This window comes from Periophthalmus magnuspinnatus, chromosome 6 (genome assembly GCF_009829125.3).
Source record: "Periophthalmus magnuspinnatus isolate fPerMag1 chromosome 6, fPerMag1.2.pri, whole genome shotgun sequence".
Lineage (NCBI taxonomy): Eukaryota > Metazoa > Chordata > Actinopteri > Gobiiformes > Gobiidae > Periophthalmus > Periophthalmus magnuspinnatus.
The window spans coordinates 920,765-946,102 of NC_047131.1; the positions used below are offsets into that span (position 1 = coordinate 920,765).

At 40.1% G+C, this 25,338-nt stretch overlaps 2 protein-coding genes across 2 annotated transcripts in view; one reads left to right on the forward strand and one right to left on the reverse strand.

Moving 5' to 3' along the window:
* Positions 1 to 758: 758 nt before the first annotated feature.
* aagab (alpha and gamma adaptin binding protein) lies at positions 759 to 3,666 on the reverse strand. Its single transcript, XM_033967979.2, has 10 exons — positions 3,476 to 3,666; positions 3,027 to 3,217; positions 2,860 to 2,956; positions 2,290 to 2,379; positions 2,132 to 2,215; positions 1,989 to 2,074; positions 1,808 to 1,901; positions 1,591 to 1,695; positions 1,460 to 1,509; positions 759 to 1,357 (listed from the first exon to the last, which is right to left on the reverse strand). The coding sequence occupies exons 1-10, from the start codon at positions 3,567 to 3,569 to the stop codon at positions 1,280 to 1,282; spliced, it is 969 nt and encodes a 322-aa protein (XP_033823870.1). The 5' UTR covers positions 3,570 to 3,666; the 3' UTR covers positions 759 to 1,279.
* A 389-nt stretch (positions 3,667 to 4,055) lies between these two features.
* The window catches only part of iqch (IQ motif containing H), a 32,054-nt gene continuing 10,771 nt past the window's right edge, over positions 4,056 to 25,338 (forward strand). The window contains exons 1-13 of the mRNA XM_055222537.1: positions 4,056 to 4,088; positions 4,291 to 4,413; positions 4,491 to 4,588; positions 4,669 to 4,741; positions 5,855 to 5,914; positions 6,597 to 7,139; positions 8,782 to 8,848; positions 9,635 to 9,718; positions 10,082 to 10,263; positions 11,528 to 11,800; positions 12,890 to 13,072; positions 20,543 to 20,657; positions 23,215 to 23,501. Coding sequence (XP_055078512.1) covers positions 4,056 to 4,088; positions 4,291 to 4,413; positions 4,491 to 4,588; positions 4,669 to 4,741; positions 5,855 to 5,914; positions 6,597 to 7,139; positions 8,782 to 8,848; positions 9,635 to 9,718; positions 10,082 to 10,263; positions 11,528 to 11,800; positions 12,890 to 13,072; positions 20,543 to 20,657; positions 23,215 to 23,501 — 2,121 coding nt within the window. The remainder of the gene's footprint in view (positions 4,089 to 4,290; positions 4,414 to 4,490; positions 4,589 to 4,668; positions 4,742 to 5,854; positions 5,915 to 6,596; positions 7,140 to 8,781; positions 8,849 to 9,634; positions 9,719 to 10,081; positions 10,264 to 11,527; positions 11,801 to 12,889; positions 13,073 to 20,542; positions 20,658 to 23,214; positions 23,502 to 25,338) is intronic.

Consider the following 25,338-nt stretch of genomic DNA (forward strand, 5'->3'; position numbering starts at 1 on the left):
GGACTTTTTAGATGTTTATCCATGTTCTAGTCGTTTCTTCTCATTGAGCCTCTGTGGTTGTATTTGGAGTGATTCATGTTTGAGTAATCTTTAAGCGACTATTATCAAGACGTCATTTTATTGATCTAAACCTCCACCGGTACACGCCCACTGTGACGTATGCGCCCGCTGTGACGTACACGCACACTGTGAGTACACTTCAACTGTGTATGTACATGCCCACTATGAGGTACAGGCCCAGCGTGACGAACACGCCCAGTGTGACATACGCTCCCACTGTGACCCCACGCCCAGTGACGTACGCACTTCCCTTTCCAGTTTTATTTTCTTAATCAATGATACTTGTGGGATTCGGCAGCATTGCATAGCCATTTTGGTATAAATGAAAAAAAAAAAAAAAAACGGGCTGCACGCTGGTGTGATATGCAGCTATCCATAGGGGGCGCTGACAACTTTGTTGTGATGACGTCGACGGAGACGTCAGCTCCCATTGGACAGTGCAGTTTTCTAACACCAAAGTCAGCGGACTTGTTTTTTTTTATTAAGTGGTTTTAGATGAAAATTGTGATTTAAAAAATGTGTAAATTATAACAATCATCCACAGGGGCCAGAGATGAGAACGATAGAGACACAAGCACAATAGGACTCATTTAAACTACAGACAGTCCAGATGACGTCACATAAACCCAGAACCTTTTTGAGTCTGTTTGATATTAGACTGACCATTACAACACAAAGGAAATAAATACAAACACTTTCCTTTACCAACAGTTTATAAAACTTTAGTTTTAATTTAACATCAGCAATGAAATGTGACTGTGTGTCACCTTCATAATGAAATACAGACAGTCCCATAGTGCAGTGCTGCTTGTATCACACAGGGACAAGTTACAGCTTTCAAAAAGTTACAGATTGGGGTCATCATTATTAACACTGGACTCCTTCATTTTATATTAAACACACAGGAAAAATTAAAACTTTAATTATCAATAATTAAAAGTGTTATTTAGTGGATAACATTTATTAAACTGTAGATTTAACTGCCAGGTTGCTGGATAGACTAGTGTCATGTGATCAGTGGCGGAGCCAGACATTTTCAGTTGAAGCTAAAAGGGGCACTAAGGTTTTCAATTTGGACGCTGACTTAGCCTGTTCCTAAAGAGGCCACCTCAAGCTCCCCCTGGCGCAGCCCCTTCATCTGATCAGTTGTTAAAATAAAAAAATAAAAAAACCTGGGGTGAAAAGAGCGAGGGCTGTAATCTCAGAAGGAAGTCTGATTTTAGCTTTCTTCTCCTGAGGACAAACTGTCTATTTCATCTGTGTCACCTCCAATGGCCATCCAAAACGCCTTTGCTACCTACACAACACATTTTCAAAGGAAAGATCAGTTACTACCTTAATAAATACATAAATACTGTTCCAGCAGTAGGCTGATACCATGAAGTACCCTCGTACTTACTCTCTCCGCATGGACCTTGCGTTGGTCATGAGGTAACGATGAGGCCTTGTCTGCGCAACAATAATAATTGTAGTAAATGTCTCCTTGTGTTAAAGGAAACATCTTGACGTAAGTGCAGGTTTAGCTTTTACCTTTCATCTCTTTGAGTTTAGTAAAGAGACGCTCGAAATTATCCACATCGGCATTCCCCGCGGTGAGATCGGCAAGTTCCCGGATGTCCAAATCTGTCATTGCATCTGTGGTAAAAAAAACAAAACAAAACAAAAATATTGGTTTATTTTAAATGGGCATTCAAATACAGCCGTCAGACATGACAAGTGTTACTCAGGTCAAAGATGGTTCACTCACCAACAACACTCTCCTCTTGTGCGGCCGATTTTTCACTTTTTGTTTGTTCATGATCCTCAACATCTACAGCCCCCAGTGTTTGTAAATTTGAGAGCTATCACAAAAAGAGGAAAATATTTAGAAGTCACTGTTAAGAAATAAAAAAAAAACTGTTCAACCTTTAAAAGAAAAATGAACAAACTGAAGGTTCTGCACTGCTCCGTGAAGCACTGTGCCTCCCTGCCACAGCCACCAAACTGTTCATCAGACCAAGCCCCTGGTTGTTTCCTGCAAGAATAAACAATGTTACAGTAACAATAATAAATAAATAAACAACTCTCTTACCATTCTTCATCTCTACGTTGGACCACACATTAGCATTTAGTGCTTGAATGATACGCTTCACTCCTGTGGATTCTGGAAAATCATCTTTAAAAACAAACAGGATCATTTACAGTTCATTCACTGAAATATTTACAAATTGTTATGAAAGTCGGTCTTACCCTCCTCATCTGGAATGTCCTGGGGATTAAGCTCTATTAACTCAAATGAATGAGACAAACACCACTGTTGTGCTTCATGTCTCGTGACTCCTAAAATGTGACAGCGAATGAGGTTAATTACAATCAATGTTATCCAGTCTTTAGTGTCGAGAAGTAACTGAAAACATGGACCGAGAATTCAGAATACCCCCTTAAGAGTCACTGTTCTGGTACAATTACTTTTTTATTTGGTGATATTCAGAATACAGTTACTTTACTAAATCTAAGGCATCAATACTAAAGGCACTGCTCCTGTGATGAGGCATGTGCGATTTTTCCCCTCCTCAAATTAGGGACAAAAAAAAATGTGCAACAAACACAAAGCTGCTCTAATCCTGTCACGTTTTGGGTAGTGTAACACAACGCTGTTTTAATGTGAAAGTATGTGAGGTATTCAGAATGCAATACTCTAATTGGACCAAGTACCAACATACATTTTACTGCATTCATACTGTATTCAGTATTCTGTAAATACATTCTCAAAGTATTTTTCCATCTCTGCCTGTGTCCTACTGCATTTTCAAAACATACCGTGTTCACAGACTTGGTCACAAACTAGAATCAGAACCTCTGGAGCGATCTCTTCTACCACAGAAATCCAAGGATTCAACTTTTCTAGTCCATCTTTCTGCAATAAGAAAAGAAACAGCTTTAATCACAAAGTACATCGTAGTAGTAAAGGCTTGTGTCCCACTCACCACTGAACTGTCAAAATAAGCGATAAAAGCCTGTGTAGCCTGGAAAATCTCTAGTGACATATGAAACGTGTTGGGGACAGCGCACAGGGACACTTCTGCTGTGTAATATTTGTTGTTGATGGTCCAGGGATACCAGACCACTCCTTTGTCCGTTTTTGTGGGTTCAGGTAAAGTATCTGAATTCAGAATCTCTAAAAAAGAGAAAAGAAACAGAACATGTGAGTGTAATGTGAAATACACATAGAAACATTTTGTCTAAGTAAACATGATAACGATAACGAATCCACTCAAATTACAAAGTTATAGAATGGTCATTTAAATACATCTGTGCTAAAATGAGCTTAAGGAGGATGACTAAACATTAGCTGTGGCACAAGCCTCCTGTGGTGATGCTCACAGAAGTACACATAAATACACATAAATACAGCTAAATACGCATAAATACAAACGTTTTATAAGTTCCTCTTCTTTAAACGCGCCGTCAGAGCTCGTGATCAGGACACACGGATCGCTCATTGCTGTATTTTCTTCTGTGTCTGACATCCTCGCTATTAAAGCTTTTTATAACTGTATGACATCTGGAACAACTCGGAAGCAGCGATTAGCCGCCTAGCATTAGCATTGATGACCTTTCAACTTTAGTACGTCACTACCGGTGAGTCGAAAATGTAGAAATAAAAGCGTTCTTGTGTCTTTAGCGCAATAATTGGCTGCACTTGGCTCCTCATTATATTTAGGGGAGTTTAAAATATGAAATTGAAGCCATAAATATGATATAAAGTTGTTGTTTTTTATTGTAGATAAGGCACAATACAAAAAAATAAAAAATAAAATAATAATAATAATAATAATAATAATAATAATAATAATAATAATAATAATAATAATAATAATAATAATAATAATAATAATAATAATAATGAAAAGAAATAACTTAAAGCGGAGCATTAAATATAAATTAACTATAATCTATCGTTCAAGAGCGTGTAGAGCGCGTAGGGCGCGTATTTGCACGTTAACGTCGCTGCCATGGTAACCGCGTTGATTAACTCTGGACGTGATGTTGGGCAAACGTCTCATAAAACTCTTCAGCTGTCCCTGATTTTCCTATTTTGTTATTAAACTATCTAATAACAAATGGCTTTTACAAATAGAAGGGAGGATATTGCGGGGACAGCTTTAGTCCAGGTGCCGAGAACATCATTTATTCAGAATTAACGGCTAAAGCTAGAAGAATAGAATAACTGTTGTTTACTTTTCACAGGTTCAACATGATTTACGCCAGCTAAAATGGGACTTTCAGAAACATAGTGACACTGGGCTGGGAAAGACATTAGATTTTAAAGAAATGGAGACAGCAATTGACAAATCAGAAAATGAAATGAAGGTAACTGTATATTTTTTTTATTGTAATAAAACACAGAAGCACAGAAGTACTGCAGACTAACACGTGACTGTCTCCAGAAATGTGCTGAAAGGTACATGCAGACTGTGAATACCAGGCTGCAGGTTCATCCCAGCGTGGAAGACACTTTTCACAGTAGAGCCCTCATTCCCAAATGGTCATCTCAAATATGCTTTTTTTATCTGTGAATATTGTGTTTTATTTATTTATTATTAAACCAAGAGACATTTCACACAGGGAACCACAGCTGAAGTGTTTACCGGACCTGCGGCCTCCAAAGCCTTGCCAGGGACGCTCACTAGAAGGAAAGGTACTGTGCGATATAAGTAATGTAATGAACACATGTATATTCATTTATCTGCATTTATTATTTCTAATTTATGAGGATTGTTTTAATTATCCTGCACTTCTGCTGTACAAATACAAGTAGTAATGCTGCACCAGACAGGCAGTGTCGCCCCCTGATTTTGTTTATAGTAACTGAAAGATTTATTGTTACAAATGTGATTGGGAAGTATTGTGGCCTGTGATAACTTGATGAAGTGACAGTGTCTCCTGGAGAGGGCTTAATGAAAAGTATGAGGGGACATAAAGGTCGTTCAGTTAGTGATGACAGCGTGCACCTATCAAAAATAACACGTTAATCTTTGCAAAGGTCACCATCAGTTTCAGCCATGTTTTACTCTCTTTGTCTCGTGTTGTTTTGTGATTTTGTTACTGGAGAAACAAAGGCTGGACTGTCACCCAGATCCAGGAGCTGGCCACAGAAGCAGAAAGTAGCAGATTGCAGCACATCAGCATTCTTGTACAGAAAGTGGAGCCTGATTGCTCTGATATGGGCTGCTGCTTTACAGCTGTCTCTGGACAGAAGCAGTACCTGCTCCAGCATGCCAATAAGACAGCCGGAGCTCCGCACTGGCTCTGTGCCCGCTGCTCAGGCCAGCTCCACTCTCAGCTTCTGCATTCTAGCGATTTTACAAAGGCTACCACCTTTTCCAAAGCTGCTTGAGACAGATGTGTGCCTTTGAGGGGAGATTGGTAGCACCTGGCCCTACCTGTGGTCTGTCAGAGAGCTCAGTGGGCTGAGGAGGATGGAGCATGTGCAGAGTGTAATACAACTTTGTTCTACAAACGCAGCGAGTGTGTTCCAGCTTTTAAGACCAGGGCCAAAACATAAAGGAACTGTTTTAATGTTATTATATGGGGTCACATGTTCACGCGGTACAGATCTGACCCACACGATTCCCGGCTCTGACACATTCTCTAGCGTCATGTTTTGTTTCATTGTCTCTTGTAAATCATAAATAACTGCAGCTATTAAAAATAAATTATGCTTGGAGAAGACACGGATTCTTTACATTTTAAACAGGTCCCCGTGCAGATAGTCAGCTTCACTGTGATATGTTTCTTGTTCTGTTTTCAGTCCAAACTTTGCGGCCTGTCTATTCCTGTGGGGAGCATTCAGACCAGTGAAGATGCAGCAGTGAGTACATCCACATTATACCAACACAAGGAAGCTTCACTTCACTTTGGAGAAGACCTGAAATGCTCCAAGATTGGCCTGTCGGAACGTAAGCCTTATTGTTGTAGTTTTTATTAAGTTAATGTAACTTAAATACATTTGTGTTTGTCTCTCGAGGAATAAAAAACATTGAGTTCAGGTCACTACAATGTGAAACTGAACCTGAAGAGACCACTCCATCTGCAGCCAAGACCCCACCTCCCTCCGTCAACTCAAAAACTAGGAAGGGGCTCTTAAAGGTTAGGCTCATGCTGCTTTCAGGTTCTATTGATATTTTACAGTGACATCATGCTGGGGGTGTTCTGCACCTATCTCTATGTGGGAATGTTCAACAGTTGCCATGCCAACACAATGCACACATTAGCGAACAAAAGGTGAGAGTGACTCACTGAAAAACTGTTGACTAATGCTAATACTAGCTAGCTTATGGGTGTAATGTTATTTGAGAGGGACTTGTTTAACAGCACAAATCAGCTCACCTGTTGAAGTTCAGATAAGTCAGCTCTTTATGGATTGTGTTAAAATAAAGCTTGGATTAAAGTTAGCTTCACACTTCCAAAGAATGCTGATGACATCAGCTGTAAAGTATCAATTGTCAATTAAAAGAGTGATACTCACTAACCTGTTTTTGTTTGTTTTTTAGAGTTTAGCAGAGGAGCCTGAAAATGAATGTAAACTAACTTTTACAATTAAACAAGGTCATATCAATCCATCAGATAAGGATTTGATTGTGTTCAAGAGGAGTTCTGGCCTGTGCTGGAGCAGTGTGGAGCAGGCTCTGAGGCCCCTGTGCCAGCTGCTACAGGCCTATGCTGTGCCCATGGCTGTAGTAAAGGCTGAGCAGCTCGTGAAGTTGGCACAGAGATGGAACGGTGAGTGGGAAGGAGCTCCTCCGGTCAGCAGCCTCATCTCTGTGTTGTACAATCAAGGCAAGGTTTTGGACGTACTGTCACGTCCAGGTCAACGCTTCAAGGGAGAGGGAGGCGCCAAGGCAGCTGCAGTTCACATACAGTCCTGCTGGAGGCGCTACACTGCCCGCTCTGCCTACCTTCGTTACTGCAGATGCAAGTGGGCAGTTGGTACCATCTCGTTGTCCTGGCTCATGCACACTCAACTATGTCGAGTAAAGAAGGCCCTGCAGGCAAGGAGGTTCAGTCATTTGGAGAATCAGCGATGCAGAGCTCAGGTGAAACCCTCTGTAGACCTCTAAACAGTCTGTAGAACCCTCTGTAGAACTTTAAACCCTCTGTTGATCCCTCTATAGACATCTAAACCCTCTGTAGAACGCTCTGTTGATCTATCTGTAGATACCCCTGTATATAACTAAACCCTCTGTAGATCTCTAAACCCTCTGTAGGACCTTCTGTAGAACCCTCTGTAGATGTGTCCACTGTGTGTGTACTGTATGTTGTATGTCTGTATATGTTGTATGTATATGTGGCATGAGTACTGTTGTCCCAAGACAAATTTCTCCCAAAGCTAATCTAATCTAATCTAATCTAATCGAATCTAATCTAATACCTAGACCTGCTGTAGAACCATCTGTAGATACCTAAACACTCTGTAGAACCCTCTGTAGATACCCAATACTAGAATTTCCCCACTGTGGGACTAATAAAGGCATATCTTATCTTATCTTATCTTATCTTATCGTATCTTATCTTATCTTAAACCCTCTGTAGACCCCGCTGTAGATACCTGAACCCTCTGTAGAACCCTCTGTAGACCCCTCTGTAGATACCTGAACCCTCTGTAGAACCCTGTGTAGATGTCTATCCTCCTTCTGTGCATTTACACACATCAGTGTGGCAGTTTGTCTTTCACTCTCCAAATATACGCCTGGCTTAGGTGTTTAATGCCCCCTGCTGACCACAATGGGGAGTGAAGCTTCATAGTGAAGGCAATTTAGGAACTGCCATTTTCCAAATAAAACCAGTCAAGGTGTTTCAGTTATTCTTTAATAGAGAAAAGGTTACAGCTTTTCAGAAGGAGGGAACCAGCAAATGGGATTAAGCAAACTGTGACAAACTGTGACAAATAATACAGTAAACTATATTATTATTATTATTATTATTATTATTATTATTATTATTATTATTATTATTATTATTATTATTATTATTATTATCATCATTATTATCATTATTATTATTATTATTATTATTATTATTATTATTATTATTATTTTTAATTATTATTATTAGTAGTAGTAATAGTAGTAGTAGTAGTAGTAGTAGTAGTAGTAGTAGTAGTAGTATTTTTAAAAAATTTTTGCATAACAATTTCATTTTCTTGTATGATTCAATATTCATATGATTCAGTATTCATCACTGGCTCTTGGGCATCATTTTTCTATAATTATAAATTACATTAGATTAACAATTATGGAGCAAACATGTTGGATGTGTGCGGTGAATATGTCTGTTGCTCCTTCAGTGAAGGTGTGTGCGTATCAATCCTTCTTTGAAGTTGTGTGTGTGTGTGTGTGTCATTTCTTCAGTGAAGGTGTGTGTGTGTGTGTCATCCCTCGTCTTTTAATCCATGACCAGTTAATGTGGCTGTGTCTGCACAGGCTGTTTACATGCTTCAAATGTATGTCCTGTGCTCAAACACTCCGAGTTAATTAAGCTCGCTAATCTTCTGCCTGTAGCCTTGTGTACCTTTGTGATAGATTTAATTGTGAGAAGACGTTTTGTAAAGTAATAGGCTAATTTAATTAAAGTCATATGTTATGCTTGGTTTGCTGCCATCCGCCCTGAGAGAGAGCGTGAACATGCTTCGTGATTTGTGTGTGTTCTGTCTCTGATCACTCCCCTTCTCCCTCACAGCATCTGGCAGCCAACTGGAACTACATCCAGGGCTCCAAGAGAACCATTATCCATATCCCATCATTAGGTAGGTCTCATCCCGCCTCAGCCCTGCCTCCCTGCCTCTCGTGGCCCTCTGCCCTGATATGCATCCTTCAAATGTGTTTCCCAGCGTGATGACTGTCCCTGAACTGGCAACACAACAATTACACCCCAATAGCCGTCTAATTTGCAGATTAGGCAAATGAAAAGCGATTATGTCGAATTTAGATTTAGAAGATGTGCAGAGGTCTTTTTTATAGCTCCGCTCTCCAGACAGGAACCTCACGCTATGATCCGTTCTTATTCTAATTTCACAACAGTGCACACATTCAGACTGTAATCAGCCATGGTAAATCATTGAGCGATTGTGTAAAATTATTAAGCCTAATTACAAGCAGATGGAATGGTTTATGTGCTCTTGGGGTGGCTGCAGAGAGTGCTGTGTGAACAAGGATAATTAGAAAGTTGAACCCCATTGTTGTTAATTAGCATGAATCCAATCATTTAATTACCTTGATTCAGCTGAGGGTTCTCTGTCAGCCCCAAACCCTGGCACACGCGGATAGACGCTGGAGATGTCACCGGAGCCTGGTAGTGGGCATTACAACACGCTGCCACCTGCTGGTTATTCAACTAAATTAACCATTAGCTGCCCCAATGGGATTAGTCTAAATGCTATTACTTTGTGTGCGTCTGTGTGGTCAGTCTAAATACTATTACTTTGTGTGTGTGTGTGTGTGTGTGTGTGTGCGTGTGTGTGCGCACGGTTGGTCCAGATTTGTATTTTTAACCATTACAAATATAGGTTTTATCTACAATATTGTTCCTTTAGGATACTCCCAGAGTCAGAGATGCAACCTGAGGAACTTTGATGTGGTCCAGAACATTCAAATAGGAAGACTGTGTGAAATAAGAGGTAAGCTTACATATGTTTAAAATAAATATTACTATTATCCCCCTAAAACACAGTTAACATAATTATAATAGAGAATTATTAAAGATTTTACTGAAAACGCTTTGTTCCCTATTTTGGAACATTTATAATTTTACTTCCTGCTTGGACATGGTCAGCGGCATGTATAGGTCATTCCAAAACCATTACCAAGCGACCATACTGTAAACAAAGCTCAAACCTTGGGTAATTTACACAAAAGGTATTATCATTTACAAATAAAAAAATGACACCCACAAAGTAATGATTATAAAAACATGAAAACCACATATGCACTAATGTTGCACTCTAATGCATTCTGACATATTTGTTATTTTTTATTTTAAGATGAAAATGTGGAGGTGATCTACGTGTGTCCAATGCATCTGAAAGAAGATATGAAGCAGTACTACTCCAGTCTGTTAAAGTCTAACACACCCCAAGAGGAGAGCTTAGCTGAGACCCTGGACACTTCACTTTCCAAAACACAGTTCATAATGCTTACTCCGGAGGCTGTCGACTACTTTCCAGTTGAGTTTACATTTTTTATTTATTTTTTTTAATTTCAGATATTAATACTTGGTACATTTTAAACTCGTCCTATCTAATCAAAAATAGAGATGCAGTATGTAAAACGGCCTCTAAGGGGTAGTAGAGTAAATTATTTGGTGTGTCTGTGTAAGTACCCGTTTGTACAGAAGCCTACATTACATTCATTTATGTGTAGTATTGTTGTCTCTTCTGTTCAGCTCTTCACTGCCATTATGTTAAAGCAGTTTTCCCTTTAGCTGTAAACTGGACTCACTCTAATTTGTAGATATAGATTTTCTGCTGTTCAGTTGTTAAACAGTGACACACATGTAGCTGAGATGAACTGCTGCTCCTGTAGCAGTGACAGACGGATAATTCCAGAAGGATAATTCCACGTGGATCAAATAAATACAGATGTGGAATAATTAGTTGTATTCCCAAAGAGCTCATTGTCGCTCACATTAGAGGAGAGAAGGACAGAACCGCGTCCCACAGGCTGCTCTTATCATTTCAACCCGGAGAGGTCACATCCCGCTGGCAGCTACACTCTCAGATCTGGTGTGTACACAATGATAATCAGAGGAAAAGTGTATTCTCATGTAGAAAAAAAAAAAAACAGAGTCACAGTGTGTTCTCATATAAAAATAAATCAGAGTCACAGTGTGATCTCATGTAGGCCGCTCTTTCAAAGTGTGTTCTCATGTAGAAATAAATCAGTCCAAGTGTGTTCTCATGTAGAAATAAATCAGCGTCAAAATGTGTTCTCAAGTAGGCCGCTCAGTCAGAGTGTGTTCACATGTAGGCCACTCTAATCAGTGTAATTAAATCTGAAGTTATATTTTGAATTTTTGAATTTATGAAATCACTGCAGTTGTTTTGGTAAAATGTCTTAATGTCTTAATAATAATTAATTGTTTCAAATATGTTCTGAAATAAAATGGATTCTTGTTTAGTTCATATTTCAATCCTTCCTGAATCTTAATTCTCCTTGTAGTCTTAATAGTGTCAATACTGTTGTAATGATACGAAATTTTCAAAGTTGATTTTTTTTTTTTTTTTTTTTTTTGATAAAATTTTTTTGATACCAGGAAAAATACTCTTGATACAGATTTCAATACGATAATGATCATTTAAAAAGTTTGCATCTCATATTGTCTGTACTGATAATTTTGACACTAAAACACTATAATCACAAATCTAGTCACAAATATTATTATTTTTTTCCAAATGTGACCACACCTTTTCTGACGTGTTTTTATTTAGAACCACAGCATGTGCCTGTCGTCTCTGCTCAAGTACAGCCCTCACACTCTGCAGAGAATCCGACGCCTTGTCCAGGGTAAACACTCCTACATCGTCCCTGGAGTGGCACACGTTGATGACCTGGCCGTTGCCGATGAACTGGGCGTACCGCTGATGGGCCCTGAGCCAGCCATTTCACAGCTGTACGGAACCAAGTCTGGAGCCAGGAAGATCTTTAGAGCGGCTGGTGTGGAAATGCCCCCTGGAGCAGAGGACCTCTACTCCTTGGAACAGGTTGAGCTGTTTAGGCCTCCAGAGCTCTATACAAACATAAACTGTGTGCGCTAAATATACTGAATAAACATGAGAAAAATGTAACTCTTCATGTTCCAATATTTAGAGCTTTGCTGAAAAAAAAAATTTGAATTTAAAACCGACACATTTTTAATAATTGTTATTTAAATACATTTATGTTTGGCACAAATGTTGGCCGCATTGGCTCTAAACCCCAATATCATAGTACAGGAAGTATTTACATTAGTGAGGTCATATTATAATAACTACAACCTAAAGAGCCTTAATAAAGCATGAACAAGGACTTATAATGAACACATGGTTTGTTACGAATGCTGACATGATGAGACTTTCATTCAAACATCGCTTCTTCACTAAAAAACAGAAAGAAATGTTTTAAAGTTAAGATGCCTCTCAAACTGAAGGGAAATGTGATAATGTGCTGTGGACTTATGTTATAATGTGCTATAGGTCTGATGTGATAATATGCTATAGGTTTAATGTGATAATGTGCTGTAGGACTGATGTGATAATGTGCTGTTGGACTAATGTGTAATGTGCTCTAGGGCTAATGTGATAATGTGCTGTCGGACTAATGTGATAATGGCCTCTAGGTCTGATGTGATAATGTACTGTAAGAATGATGTGATAATGTGCTGTAGGACTGATGTGATAATGTGCTGTAGGACTGATGTGATAATGTGCTGTAGGACTGATGTGATAACATGATATGATAATGTGCTGTAGGATGGATGTGATAATGTGCTGCTGATGCAATAATGTGCTGTAGCACTGATGTGATAATATGCTGTAGGTCTGATGTGATAATGTGCTGTAGGACTGATATGATGATGTGCTGTAAGTCCAATGTGATAATGTGCTGTAGGACTGATGTGATGATGTGCTGTAGAACCGATGTGATAATGTGCTCTGATGTGATAATGTGCTGTAGGATTCATGTGCTAATGTGCTGTAGGACTGATGTGATAATGTGCTGTAGGACTGATGTGATAATGTGCTGTGAGACTGATGTTATATATGCTGTAGGACTAATGTGATAATGTGTTGGACTGATCCATGTTTCTGTAGCTTCATGAGCGTCTGGCGGAGCTCATGGTTCAACACCTGGATGTGACGCTGTGGCTGTTTAAAATGGACAGTGAACTGGGAGGCAGTGCTCTGTGTGATGTGAGCCATATGAAGAGCTACGCGTGGGCCTTGAACCTCTACCAGCGCTACGGCCCCGACACTTGGAGAAGCGAGGGGATTCAGGTAAAATATAACAGAATGGCACTATGTCAAATTTTGTGAAAGTTGTGATGCTTGAAAATTATAGAAAAAAGAAACAGTATCATGTATTATTATTATTATTATTATTATTATTATTATTATTATTAATAATAACAACAACAACAACAACAACAACAACAACAACAACAACAATAATAATAATAATAATAATAATTATTATTATTATTATTATTATCTGTGAATGAAAAAAGGCATGCTTCAATTATTTCAACAGTTTTGAAAAATCATTAATTTAGATTGTAGCAGTGAAGTAAAGGCAGGTGTATTTGTGGAGCAGATTTTGTACAAATTGCTTTACAGAACATACAACAGTTAAGACACTTAAACAAAACGCATAAACACATTGACCTGTGTCTGAACAGCTCTAAATCTGTTAAATATAAAGTTTGACCTCATGATCCTGATGAGACGATGAGTCACTTTGTCACTATTAAAATTATACGGAATTATTTATTCATAAATTCAATTATCTTCTCGTTCATTCCGAGATTTAACTCCAGCCAACTCAAGGTAATGTTGTTAAAATGAACCCAGAGGTCACTGGGGTCATATGAGGTCATGATGGAGTCACAGGGCCATCATAAAACTCACTACAACAAAATCAATACAACAGCGTGGCCTCATGCACCATGCACAGGCCCCTTGAGGGCACTCCCCCTCTGTCCTCGTGTGAGAGCGACTAGTGGCCGCTCCAGGTACTACCTGAAGTACCTGGAGTACAGTCTCTGCTAATTTGAAATAGGCCAGTATTCAGAAAATAATGCGGAATTTAAAAATGTATTTCACACTAGTGACACTGAAAACAACATGACGCCATCTTTGGTTCATCTTTACTAAAAACAACACAACTCCATCTTTGGTTAATCTTCACTGAAAACAACACAACGCCATGTTTGGTTCATCTTCCAGATCTTATTATGGATAAAACCTGGATTCAGATTTTTTATTTGATTATGAAAAAATGTATTATATAAATTCTAAACTTTTTTGTTCAGATAATGGCAGATGATTGTGTTTAGATTTGTATTTTTGTATTAATTAAAGGGATGTTTCTAAGAGTAGCTTTTGATTTGTCATGCATTAATTACTGCGTTTTGCCATTTTAACTGGTGAACTAATGAGAACAACTTTGGACTTGGACTCAAAGCCTGTCATTTTGTTATGCGTATCTGATGATAATTCTCCAAGTTTATCTTTCTTTATACAAAAGGTACATGTGCTGTACTCCTGATGCAGTATTTTGCGTATACACAGTCTGTGGTAGTACTCGTCCCAGTACAGTATTTTGTGTAGTATTTTGTGTATACACAGTCTGTGCTTATAAACTGATCTCAGTGCAATATTTTGTGTAGTATTTTGTGTATACACAGTCTGTGCTTATAGACTGATCTCAGTGCAATATTTTATGTAGTATTTTGTGCATACACAGTCTGTGGTTTTATTCGTCCCAGTGCAGTATTCTGTGTAGTATTTTATGTATATGCAGTTTGTGGTTGTAGACTCGTTCCAGTGCAGTATTTTGGGTAGTATTTTGTGTATACACACACTGTGGTTGTAGATTCGTCTCAGTGCAGTATTTTGTGTAGTATTTTGTGTATTCACAGCCTGTTGTTGTACTCGTCCCAGTGCAGTGTGTTAATTACGGTGGTGAGTGGCTGAACCTCGGCCAAGGCCTGTAATTGTAGCAGAGCAGGGACATAAATGGGGTTTGTTTGAGCAGCTGGGGTCCTGTGGAGAGGGACCAAAGCCCAGGCCCTGGTGTGGTCTGCAGCCTCGGGGCCTGGGGGCCATATGGACACAACACTTTAACTGGCCTTTATTCTACACCATCTCTGTTAATCAAAGCACAGCTCTCTCCCACTGTCTTTGAGCTTCTGTGTTTGCTCTGGCTCAGACCGCTCACGACAAGTGCTCTATATATTGACTAATTATAAAGCTAAGCTGTTAATTACATTCAAAGATATGCATTTTTAATGGCATCGCTATTATCCGCCCTCGTGGCAGAATGTCTAAAACGATGTCCTCACATAAAAGTGTTTTTTGAGCTATAACTCTCATTAATGCAGAAAACAAGTGCTAATAGCTTTAGCCGCGGCTCTGTGAAGAGAACAGATAACCTCAATTCTCTCTGTTTGGAAGCAATAACTCAGATCCTTATGAAAATTATAATTCCATGTTTTAGTAATAAGATACAAATGCTTTATTTTATCTCCATCCATTACTCCTGTAATATTTGTATTATTATTAAAATGGGTTCACAGTGAAATGCACAGACATATTTCTCAAACAGACACACACTTTGTTAATTATTGCTTGTTTTAATATGCTCAGCGTGAGCGTTCTTCACATAAAAGCCATGTGTTGTGAAAATAATGCCAGCACTTACAAAAGAATAAGAACAAGCCTAATGCCAGTACCTACAAAAGAACAAGAACAGCCTCTCTCCAAACACAGAGGGCGCCGTTCTGTGGGGCCCATAGCCACAATGCCCTGGGGCCTCTTTGAGCGTTTACACAGAGAGAGGTTAAAGACATGTAGATCTGCAGTCATCGCCCGCGGCAACCCTTCACATCGCCGCACGGACCATTAGGCACAAGAGGGTCAAAATGACTCCTAATAGAGTCAACAGATGGACACGCTGTGACCGCCACCTTCACTCAAATCAGGGAAGGAAATGGGTCATGTGATCATCTGTACAAGGTGGAAATAAAGACGGAGTTAGATAGATGTTGTTGCTCTAAGTATTGTTCACGAGGGGCTGTACTGTTGTGTCTGGTGCTAATTAAACCCACAGCTTTGACAAGTGCTGAGAGTCTGTCCTTGTGAAACACTCGAGCACACATCCCACACGGGCACAACACAGACAGCCTTGTGCTCAAGTCAGCCACAAGCAAAACATTGTGAAAAGGAATGCAAAAGAGAATGCAAAAGAACGGCCAAGGAACAGAAGCCAAAGAGAATGCAAAAAGAATACCAAAGAGAACGCCAAAGAGAACGCCAAAAAGAACACCCAAGGAACAGACGCCAAAGAAAAGCATTGCAGAAAACAAGTCAAATTACCCATTACTGACGTGAGCTAAGGCTCTTGTTTTCGGGTGGTGTCTTATGTACTATTCACAACACTGACTCTAGTTTCCCCACTGCTTCTTTGGGCAATGACGGCTGGAAATGGCAATCAAAGAGCTGAAGACGACATCTTTTTTATTTACGAGCGCACTGGTTTTATGTGGACACCAACCAAAGCATGAATCCTATCTTACTCCAGTGTACACAGTTTAAATCCAGATAATTTATGAGGAGACCTGTGTGTTTCTCGTCTCCGAGCCCTGCTGTTTTCTGTGTGCCGCGGAGCAAAGTCCTGGGGTGAGACTACTCTTCCGTTCAAAATGGCAGGCGCTCCCTTACACTTTCTGCCGGTCCATTGTGTGCTTCATGGCTTGTGCCGGAGAATCACCGTGGAGCCGCTGACCTCGGCTCTTCAGAGCTTGAATATGATGATGGCTGTGTCATGACTGGAATATCAACATCATAATCTGCAGCTCCATCCAAGCACAGCGTCCTATTCTCTAAACTAAGGAACGCACCCACACAACACCCCGTTGACTTGCACTAACCCAGCACGTTCCTCTGTCTGTCCTGATGCCAAAAACGTCACATTCACAACTTAAATATATTAACTATTTGATTCTGTGAGTGACACCTCCATCGTTCCATTTCATCCAAACGCCACAATTTACCAAACACTTTACAATTAAAGGACTCACTGATTAATGCCTGAAACGAGAAATAACACTGAAGAAAACTGTGACTGCAGAAATGTAGTAGTAATACTAGTAGTATTAGTAGTAGTAGTAGTAGTAGTTTCAAATCAATTTTAGTTTATTTTGTTTTTCAAGCCTAAAAATACTATATGACCAAGGCCTTATTCACTCTCTCACTGAAGAATACTTAGCACTTGAACTCATGTCTGTTGTCATTGCACCTTTTCAAACCTAAAAGTATAAATCCAACACAAACATTTCAGTTATTTTCAAAATATACAAATGTTTGTGGCTTTATTACGGTCTCCACCAGGTCCTCACACTAGTTCCACTGCTACACACTGTACACACTGCACACATTGTACACACTGTACACACTGCACACATTGTACACATTGTACACACTGCACACACTGTACACATTGTACACTCTGCGCACACTGTACGCACCGCGACCACTGCACACACTGTACACACTGCACACACTGTACACACTGTACACTGTACACACTATACACTGTACACACAGCACACACTGCACACACTGTACCTACTGTACACACTGCACACACACTGCACACACTATTAATGTAAACTTTTGATTGTTTTAATTTAGTTTAGCAATGGGTTGCCATAATAACAGTATTTATTTATCACTAAAGAGATAAGACATGACATAGACATGATGTTAACATGGTTGTATTTTAGTATATAAGCAAACAGTAGACATGTCACCATGGTTGTGTTTTAAGTATCAAACAGTAGACAAATTGTTAACATGGTTGTGTTTTAATACAAACAGTAGACATGTTAACATGGTTGTATTTTAGTACATAAACAAACAGTAGACATGTTAACATGGTTGTGATTTTAGTACAAACACACATCAGACATGATGTTAACATGGTCGTGTTTTTAGTACAAACAGTAGACATAATGTTAGCATGGTTGCATTTTTAGTACAAACAGTAGACATGATGTTAACATGGTCGTGTTTTTAGTACAAACTGTAGACATGATGCTAACATGGTTGTGTTTTTATTACAAACAGTAGACATGATGCTAACATAGTTGTGTTTTTAGTACAAAAAGTAGACATAATGTTAGCATGGTTTCATTTTTAGTACAAACAGTAGACATAATGTTAACATGGTTGTATGATGTTAACATGGTTGTGTTTTTAGTACACACAGTAGACATAAAGTTAGCATGGTTGTGTGTCTAGTACAGACAGTAGACATAATGTTAGCATGGTTGTGTTTTTAGTACAAATAGTAGACATAATGTTAACATGGTTGTGTTTTTAGTACCAACAGTAGACATGATGTTAACATGGTTGCTGAAGGTGACTCATTAACCAAACACTACTAAAACTGGAGTGAAACATGGACAGTGTAATGAAGTCCGAGGCTGTGCCGGTGTTTGCTGTTTACAGAAGCAGAGTGCGATTGATCCGAGCTCCTCGTCGATTGATCCGCAGACAGATGGCGTTAGTCTCCAGCACTTTCAGGACGCCGCCGCGTTATTGAGGCCAGGTGCTGTTTCCCTGTTCCCAGTTAAACCCATTAGACTCCTGAGGCCTTCTGATAATAGGCTGTCACTCACGCACGACCGGCCAGAGCCTCAGCGCACAGGGATAACAAGAGTCTACACAACACTGCCCTATAGGAATGACATCTACACACACTAAACAGAACAACACAATAACAAAACAACAGAACGCAGCAAGAGAACAGAGCAACAAAACAGAGAAACAGAACAATTAAAAAAAGCAACAGAACAACGGAACAGGGCAACAAAACAACAGAAAAGAGCAACAGAACAACAGAGCAACAAAAGAACAGAACAGAACAACAGAGACACAAAACAACAGAACAACAAAACAACAGAAACAAAACAACAGAGAAACAGAACAACAAAACAACAGAGAAACAAAACAACAGAGAAACAGAACAACAAAACAACAGAGAAACAAAACAACAGAGAAACAGAACAACAAAACAACAGAGAAACAAAACAACAGAGAAACAAAACAACAGAGAAACAGAACAACAAAACAACAGAGAAACAGAACAACAAAACAACAGAGAAACAAAGCATCAGAGAAACAGGACAACAAAACAACAGAGAAATAAAACGACAGAACAACAGAACAGAAAAATAAAAACAGAGCAACAAAACAACAGAGAAAAAAACAACAGAGAAACAAAACAAAATAACAGAACAAGAAAACAACAGAGAAACAAAACAACAGAACAAAACAACAGAGAAATAAAACAATAAAACAACAGATAAACAAAAGAACAGAGAAACAGAACAAAAAAGAAAGAAAACAGTACAACAACAAAACAACAAAATAACAGAGAAACAAAACAACAGAACAGAACAACAAAACAGCAGAAAAACAGAACAACAAAACAATGGAGAAACAAAACAACAAAGAGCCAACACAACACAGAAAAAACAAGAGGGCAACAAAACAACAGAAAAGAGCAACAGAACAACAGAGCAACAAAAGAAAAGAACAGTACAACAGAGACACAAAACAACAGAACAACAAAACAACAGATAAACAAAAGAACAGAGAAACAAAACAACAGAACAAAACAAAAAAACAACAGACAAATAAAACAACAAAACAACAGATAAACAAAAGAACAGAGAAACAGAACAAAAAAAGAAAGAAAACAGTACAACAACAAAACAACAGAATAACTGAGAAATAAAACAACAGAACAACAGCAGAAAAACAGAACAACAAAACAATGGAGAAACAAAACAACAAAGAGCCAACACAACACAGAAAAAACAACAGAACATCAAAACAACAGAAAAATAAAAAAACAGAACAGAACAACAGAACAACAAAACAACAAATAAACAAAACAATAAAGAAACAGAACAACAAAACAACAGAGAAGTAGCAAAACAGAACAACAGTGAAACAAAACAACAGAACAGAACAACAAAAAAACTGAGAAATAAAACAACAAACAACAAAACAACAGAGAAATAAAACAACAGAACAACAAAACAACAGAGAAACAAAATAACAGAACAACAAAACAAAAGAGAAACAAAACAGTACAACAACAAAACTGAGAAACATAACAATTGGACAAATAAAACAACAGATAAACAAAGCTACAGAACAGAACAACAAAACAGCAGAGAAACAAAACAACAGAGAAATAAAACAAAACAACATAACAGAACAACAAAACAACAGAGAAACAGAACAACCAAACAACAGAGAAACAAAACGAGAGAACAACGAAACAACAGAACAAACACATTAAATAAGAATGCAAAATCTCACACCTTCTCCAAACGTCTTATTCTGACCTGATTTTTTAAACCCTGCAACCAACAACACACATCTGTGTTTGAAGAGTCATTTTACCTGCCCTTTTCTGTGTTAATTATGATTGGTCTATAGAATATGACGATGTAATCTGTGTTAAATATAATTGGCTTGTAGAATGTATGATGTCATGTGTATTAAATATGATTGGCCTGTAGAATATTGTGATGTCATCTGTATTAAATATGATTGGCCTGTAAAATATTGTGATGTCATCTGTATGATTGGCCTGTAGAATGTGTGTTAAATATGATTGGCTTGTAGAATGTCATGATGTCATCTGAAACACACTAATGTTGTGTGCAGGAGCCAGTGGTGGCCCAGTTCCTGAAGGAGATCCCTGAGTGGCTCTCCTCTCACGCTCATCCTGCTAACACCTCTGAGCACTGGGCCGGGTTCCTCCAGACTTTTCTCAGACAAGGTCAGAATGCTCTCAACACTCTATAGCCCTGTAACCTGAACATCACAGCTGCACATGGTGCGCATTTGTTTACACTTTTCACTGTCCAGTTTCTGCTTTAAAGGGTCTAAATATGTTTCAGTCTGACCCCATACATCACTCATACATACATAACTGATGCGCTTTTGTTTTTCGGGGGCACAGTATTTGTGTTGGCAGAGCATTCATCCAGTCACTAAAAAGTTGATGGTTCACTCCTGCTTCCACTCTGCCCGTGTCCTTGGGCAAGGCACTTGGGCATGAGTACCCTGGTATATAAATGCCATTTACTTTAAGGAGCAATGATCCATTGCTCCTTAAAGTAAATGGCCTTAGTGTCAGAGATAAAAGCTCTATATAAATATCTGACCTTAAATGTTACCAATGCCCAGCCTGTGGGATTGAATAACAAAACCATTTGAACACAAATGTGATAAATGTGATATGTTCAATAAGACTTTGTTTTGACAGAGACTGATCCAAACTCAAACTTTTAATTATATTATATTGATACTCTGCAGTAACATCACACTGGAGGTGTTCTACAAGTATCTCTGTGGCAGAATATTCATATCAGTTTCCGTGGAGATATAATACACAAATTAACAAACACTGACAAAAAGTTTTAAGATTGTCATAAAGCTAAAAAAAAAATAAATACAAAATGTATTTAAACAGCACATGTTCAGGAGCCTGTGACCAATCCATGGTGCTGTTTAAGAGTTTGATTTTCAACAAAAAGGTGAGAGTGACTAACTTAAAAAAATGTGGCTAATGCTAGTTAGCTTGTGACTGTAAGAGGTGTGAGAGGGACTTGTTTAACAGCACAAATAAGTTCACCTGTTGTTCTTCCAACCAAGTAAGCTCAGATTAAAGTCTAACTTGAGTAACTGTCATGATCCGCACTGTCCGCTCCTGGTTTTCCTCCCTGTGTGCTCTTCCCCCTCCCTCACCTGCCTGTACCTGGAGCTGGGCGGAGCTCTCGGCTCCTCCCGCGCGCACCTGCTCTCCATCTGGCTAATCACCACACCTACCATGGATAAGAGGAGATGGGGAAGACACTCGAGGCGAGATCGTCTGTTTGTACTCAACCTGTCTGTGCTGCGTTTCTGTGTTCCTGTCGTACTCTGGCCCTGGATGTCTCCTGCCCGCTCTGCCCTACACCCGTCTGGTCTGCCTGTTCCGGTGTTCCTGTCGTGCCTGTCGTGCCTGTTGTCCTGTGGTCCCTTCATGTCCTCGGTCCCTGTGTTTCCTGTGTTCCTGCTCACCTGCTCACCTGCTCACCTTCGGATCACCCGCTGTTCGTACTTTGTTTAATTGTTACAATAAATACTGTAATCCCTTGGTCCGCTACACTCACCCATTACGACAGAACGATCTCGCCAACCATGGACCAAGCAGACTCGGGGTTCATCGGACATCAAGACGTGCCCACCCTGCTTACCTGTCTGTCTCCGGTTCATGGGCCTGTTCCCCGCTTGCTGTCCTGTCCCAACCGGTCCACTCCCAACCTGTCCCCCCCTCGCCTGGACCGTTGTAGCTCCGCTGGACACCGTTTCCCGTCCAGGGACCTCCTCGTGTCATCTGAACTTTGCCTGGACCGTTGTAGCTCCGCTGGACACCGTTCCCCGTCCAGGGACCGCCTCGTGTCCTCTGCTCCCTCGTCAGGACAGTCGCAGCTCCGCTGGACATCATTCTCCGTCCAGGGACCTCTTCATATCCTCTGCCCCCTCGGTGGGACCCTCGCAGCTCCGCTGGACTCAGCTTTCCGTCCAGGGACCTCGTTATGTCGTCCGCCCGTTTCCTGGACCGTTGTTGCCCCACTGGACAGTCTACCGGCCTGCACCAGTGACATTTTTGCCCTCCGCCCACCCGTAACAATTTTTGGGCCACCAGGAGGTGGCCCTTTAGGGGGGGGGGTACTGTCATGATCCGCACTGTCCGCTCCTGGTTTTCCTCCCTGTGTGCTCTTCCCCCTCCCTCACCTGCCTGTACCTGGAGCTGGGCGGAGCTCTCGGCTCCTCCCGCGCGCACCTGCTCTCCATCTGGCTAATCACCACACCTACCATGGATAGGAGGTGGGGAAGACACTCGAGGCGAGATCGTCTGTTTGTACTCAACCTGTCTGTGCTGCGTTTCTGTGTTCCTGTCGTACTCTGGCCCTGGATGTCTCCTGCCCGCTCTGCCCTACACCCGTCTGGTCTGCCTGTTCCGGTGTGCCTGTTGTGCCTGTTGTCCTGTGGTCCCTTCATGTCCTTGGTCCCTGTGTTTCCTGTGTTCCTGCTCACCTCCGGATCACCCGCTGTTCGTACTTTGTTCAATTGTTACAATAAATACTGTAAATCTGCCCCGAGTCTGCATCCCTTGGTCCGCTACACTCACCCGTTACGACAGTAACAGGCTTCAGACAGAGCAGTGCCTACAGTTAGCATCACACCCCCAGGGAATGTTGCTGACATCAGCTGCAGAATATCAATACTGTAATATAATGTACCATATTAGAAGACTCTTAATGAGTGTGTTTGTTGTACCTGTGCAGGTGGTGTAGTGGAGGCACGCCCGCCCTCTCACAGCCCCTCTTGTGTGACTGTGGACCTTCTGCTGGAGCCGGGGGGACACATCTCCATGTTGTCCTGTGGAGATCTGCTGCAGAGCCCCTGTGGTCTGAAGGTCCTGGGCTCCTCTGTCCCACAAACATCTCTGTGCTCAGACACCCTCCAGTGGATCTACACCCTTGTGGGCCAGGCCTGCCTCGAGAAGGGCATCGTTGGTCATGTGTCAGTGGACATGGTCAGTTTCATCCACCACACCTCCAAACAGCATAAGGTGAGACTCACACGTAGACTGTGTATATATAAATGGACATAGCTAACCTGCTAACCACCACGGTTGAAAATGGACTCAAAATCAACTCTCAGACCTACTGCCAATTTTTAGAAGACACTTTCTTCAAGCTGTGGTACAGGAAAAAGTCTCCATCTTTCAAAAAGACTTTGATTTTAATGTAAGACAACACACCGTCACATGCATCAAAGTACCCCACCACAAGGTTGGCTAGTAAAGGTCTTAAAGATAAAAAACTAATGACATGGCCCCCTTCTTCACCTGACTTAAACCCTATTGAGAACTTTTGGACCCTTCTTAACCCAGGACATTTACAGTGAAGTACAGTACACGTCTCTGAACAGTGTCTAGGAGACTGTGGTTGCGACTGCACAAAAAGTTGATTCTGACTAGATCAAGAAACTGACCGACTCCGTTAAAGACTTGTGACTGTTATCGAAAAGAAGGGTGGCTGTAGTGGTCACTGAAGTTTTTTTGTTTGTTTTTTTAATTTCAGAAATTTTTATTTGTAAATTTTGAATTTGTTTATCACTCACTTTAACAGGTGAAAATAAACAAGTGAGATGGGGAAAATCTTTTTTTTTTTTTTTTTTCATTTAGTTGCATAATAATTCTACACACTAATAGTTGCCTAATAATGGTGTACATGTAGATATTCCCTACTCCATTTTACTACTTAAATGTTCAGGTTTGATTGTTTGTTAACATTTTGGATTGACCAGGAGCAGTTGTACAATAACAAAATTAATCCTCAAAACTACAACTTGTCTAATAATTGTGCACACAGTGTACAATCTGTGGACTCGCATGCAAAACATACGGTCAGTTTCAAGCTAGACAAATAGAACAGGGTCAGCTTGTCCAAGAGGATTTTTACAAACACAAAAAAGACCGAAACATGACAGAAGCATTTTAAACTTCATCACAGATACTGGCTGTGAAGAGCACCCGATACAGGGCTTATGAGTTGGTCAAGATCTTTGGGTCTCACTCTCTGAGACACACTTTTATTTAAATAAAAATTAAACTGGGCAATGGTAAAGACAACATCGCTCTAATAGTGTTGTCTGTGATACATATTAATATCATTATAAAAACTATTTAGAAATCATTTGTATAAGATCATATAGGATACAAAGACACAGGACCTATGCATTTAACTAACTCAAAGCCACACTTAGATATTTATTTACATTTCTCATTTATAAAACTGAAAGACTGTAGATTCTATATGTAACTGTCCAGATCTTTTCACTCATAGAGATTAACAATGCTCCGTTTTGACAGGACAGCTGGGTAATATCAGTAGTTGTTGGGATAAAGGATCTATAGTGGCCCAGATAGGAGCCACCGTCTGCTCCCCAGAGGTCCACAAGAGGAAGCCCAACTGTCTCAAGCCTGCTAATAAAGTGTCAGAGCACATTGTGTCAGTGCACTTATCTACCATTTAAGCCCTGACCTTTCACCCCAGAACACTGAGCGATATCTCTCAGACAATAGGTCATTCGAAAGTGATTTAACAGCTGTACAAGGATGCCCTGTCCGTGTTTAACCCCGCCTCCTCTCGCTACACATGAAAACCTCCCCAAAGATGCCATCAAAGCACATCACATTTATCAGACAGAAGATAGGACTGTTTATGACGGCTCACCTCTGCTCCACATGTGACTACACTGACAGAATATTGATCCAGAGAGAGGGGGAAAAAAGCACTTTAAAATGAAATATCGTTGGTCCTGTTATATATTACAACTGTGAACTGCCCCACAGACATGAGAAAAAACAAAAGCCAGTGAATGGACAATGTGACCCGATTATA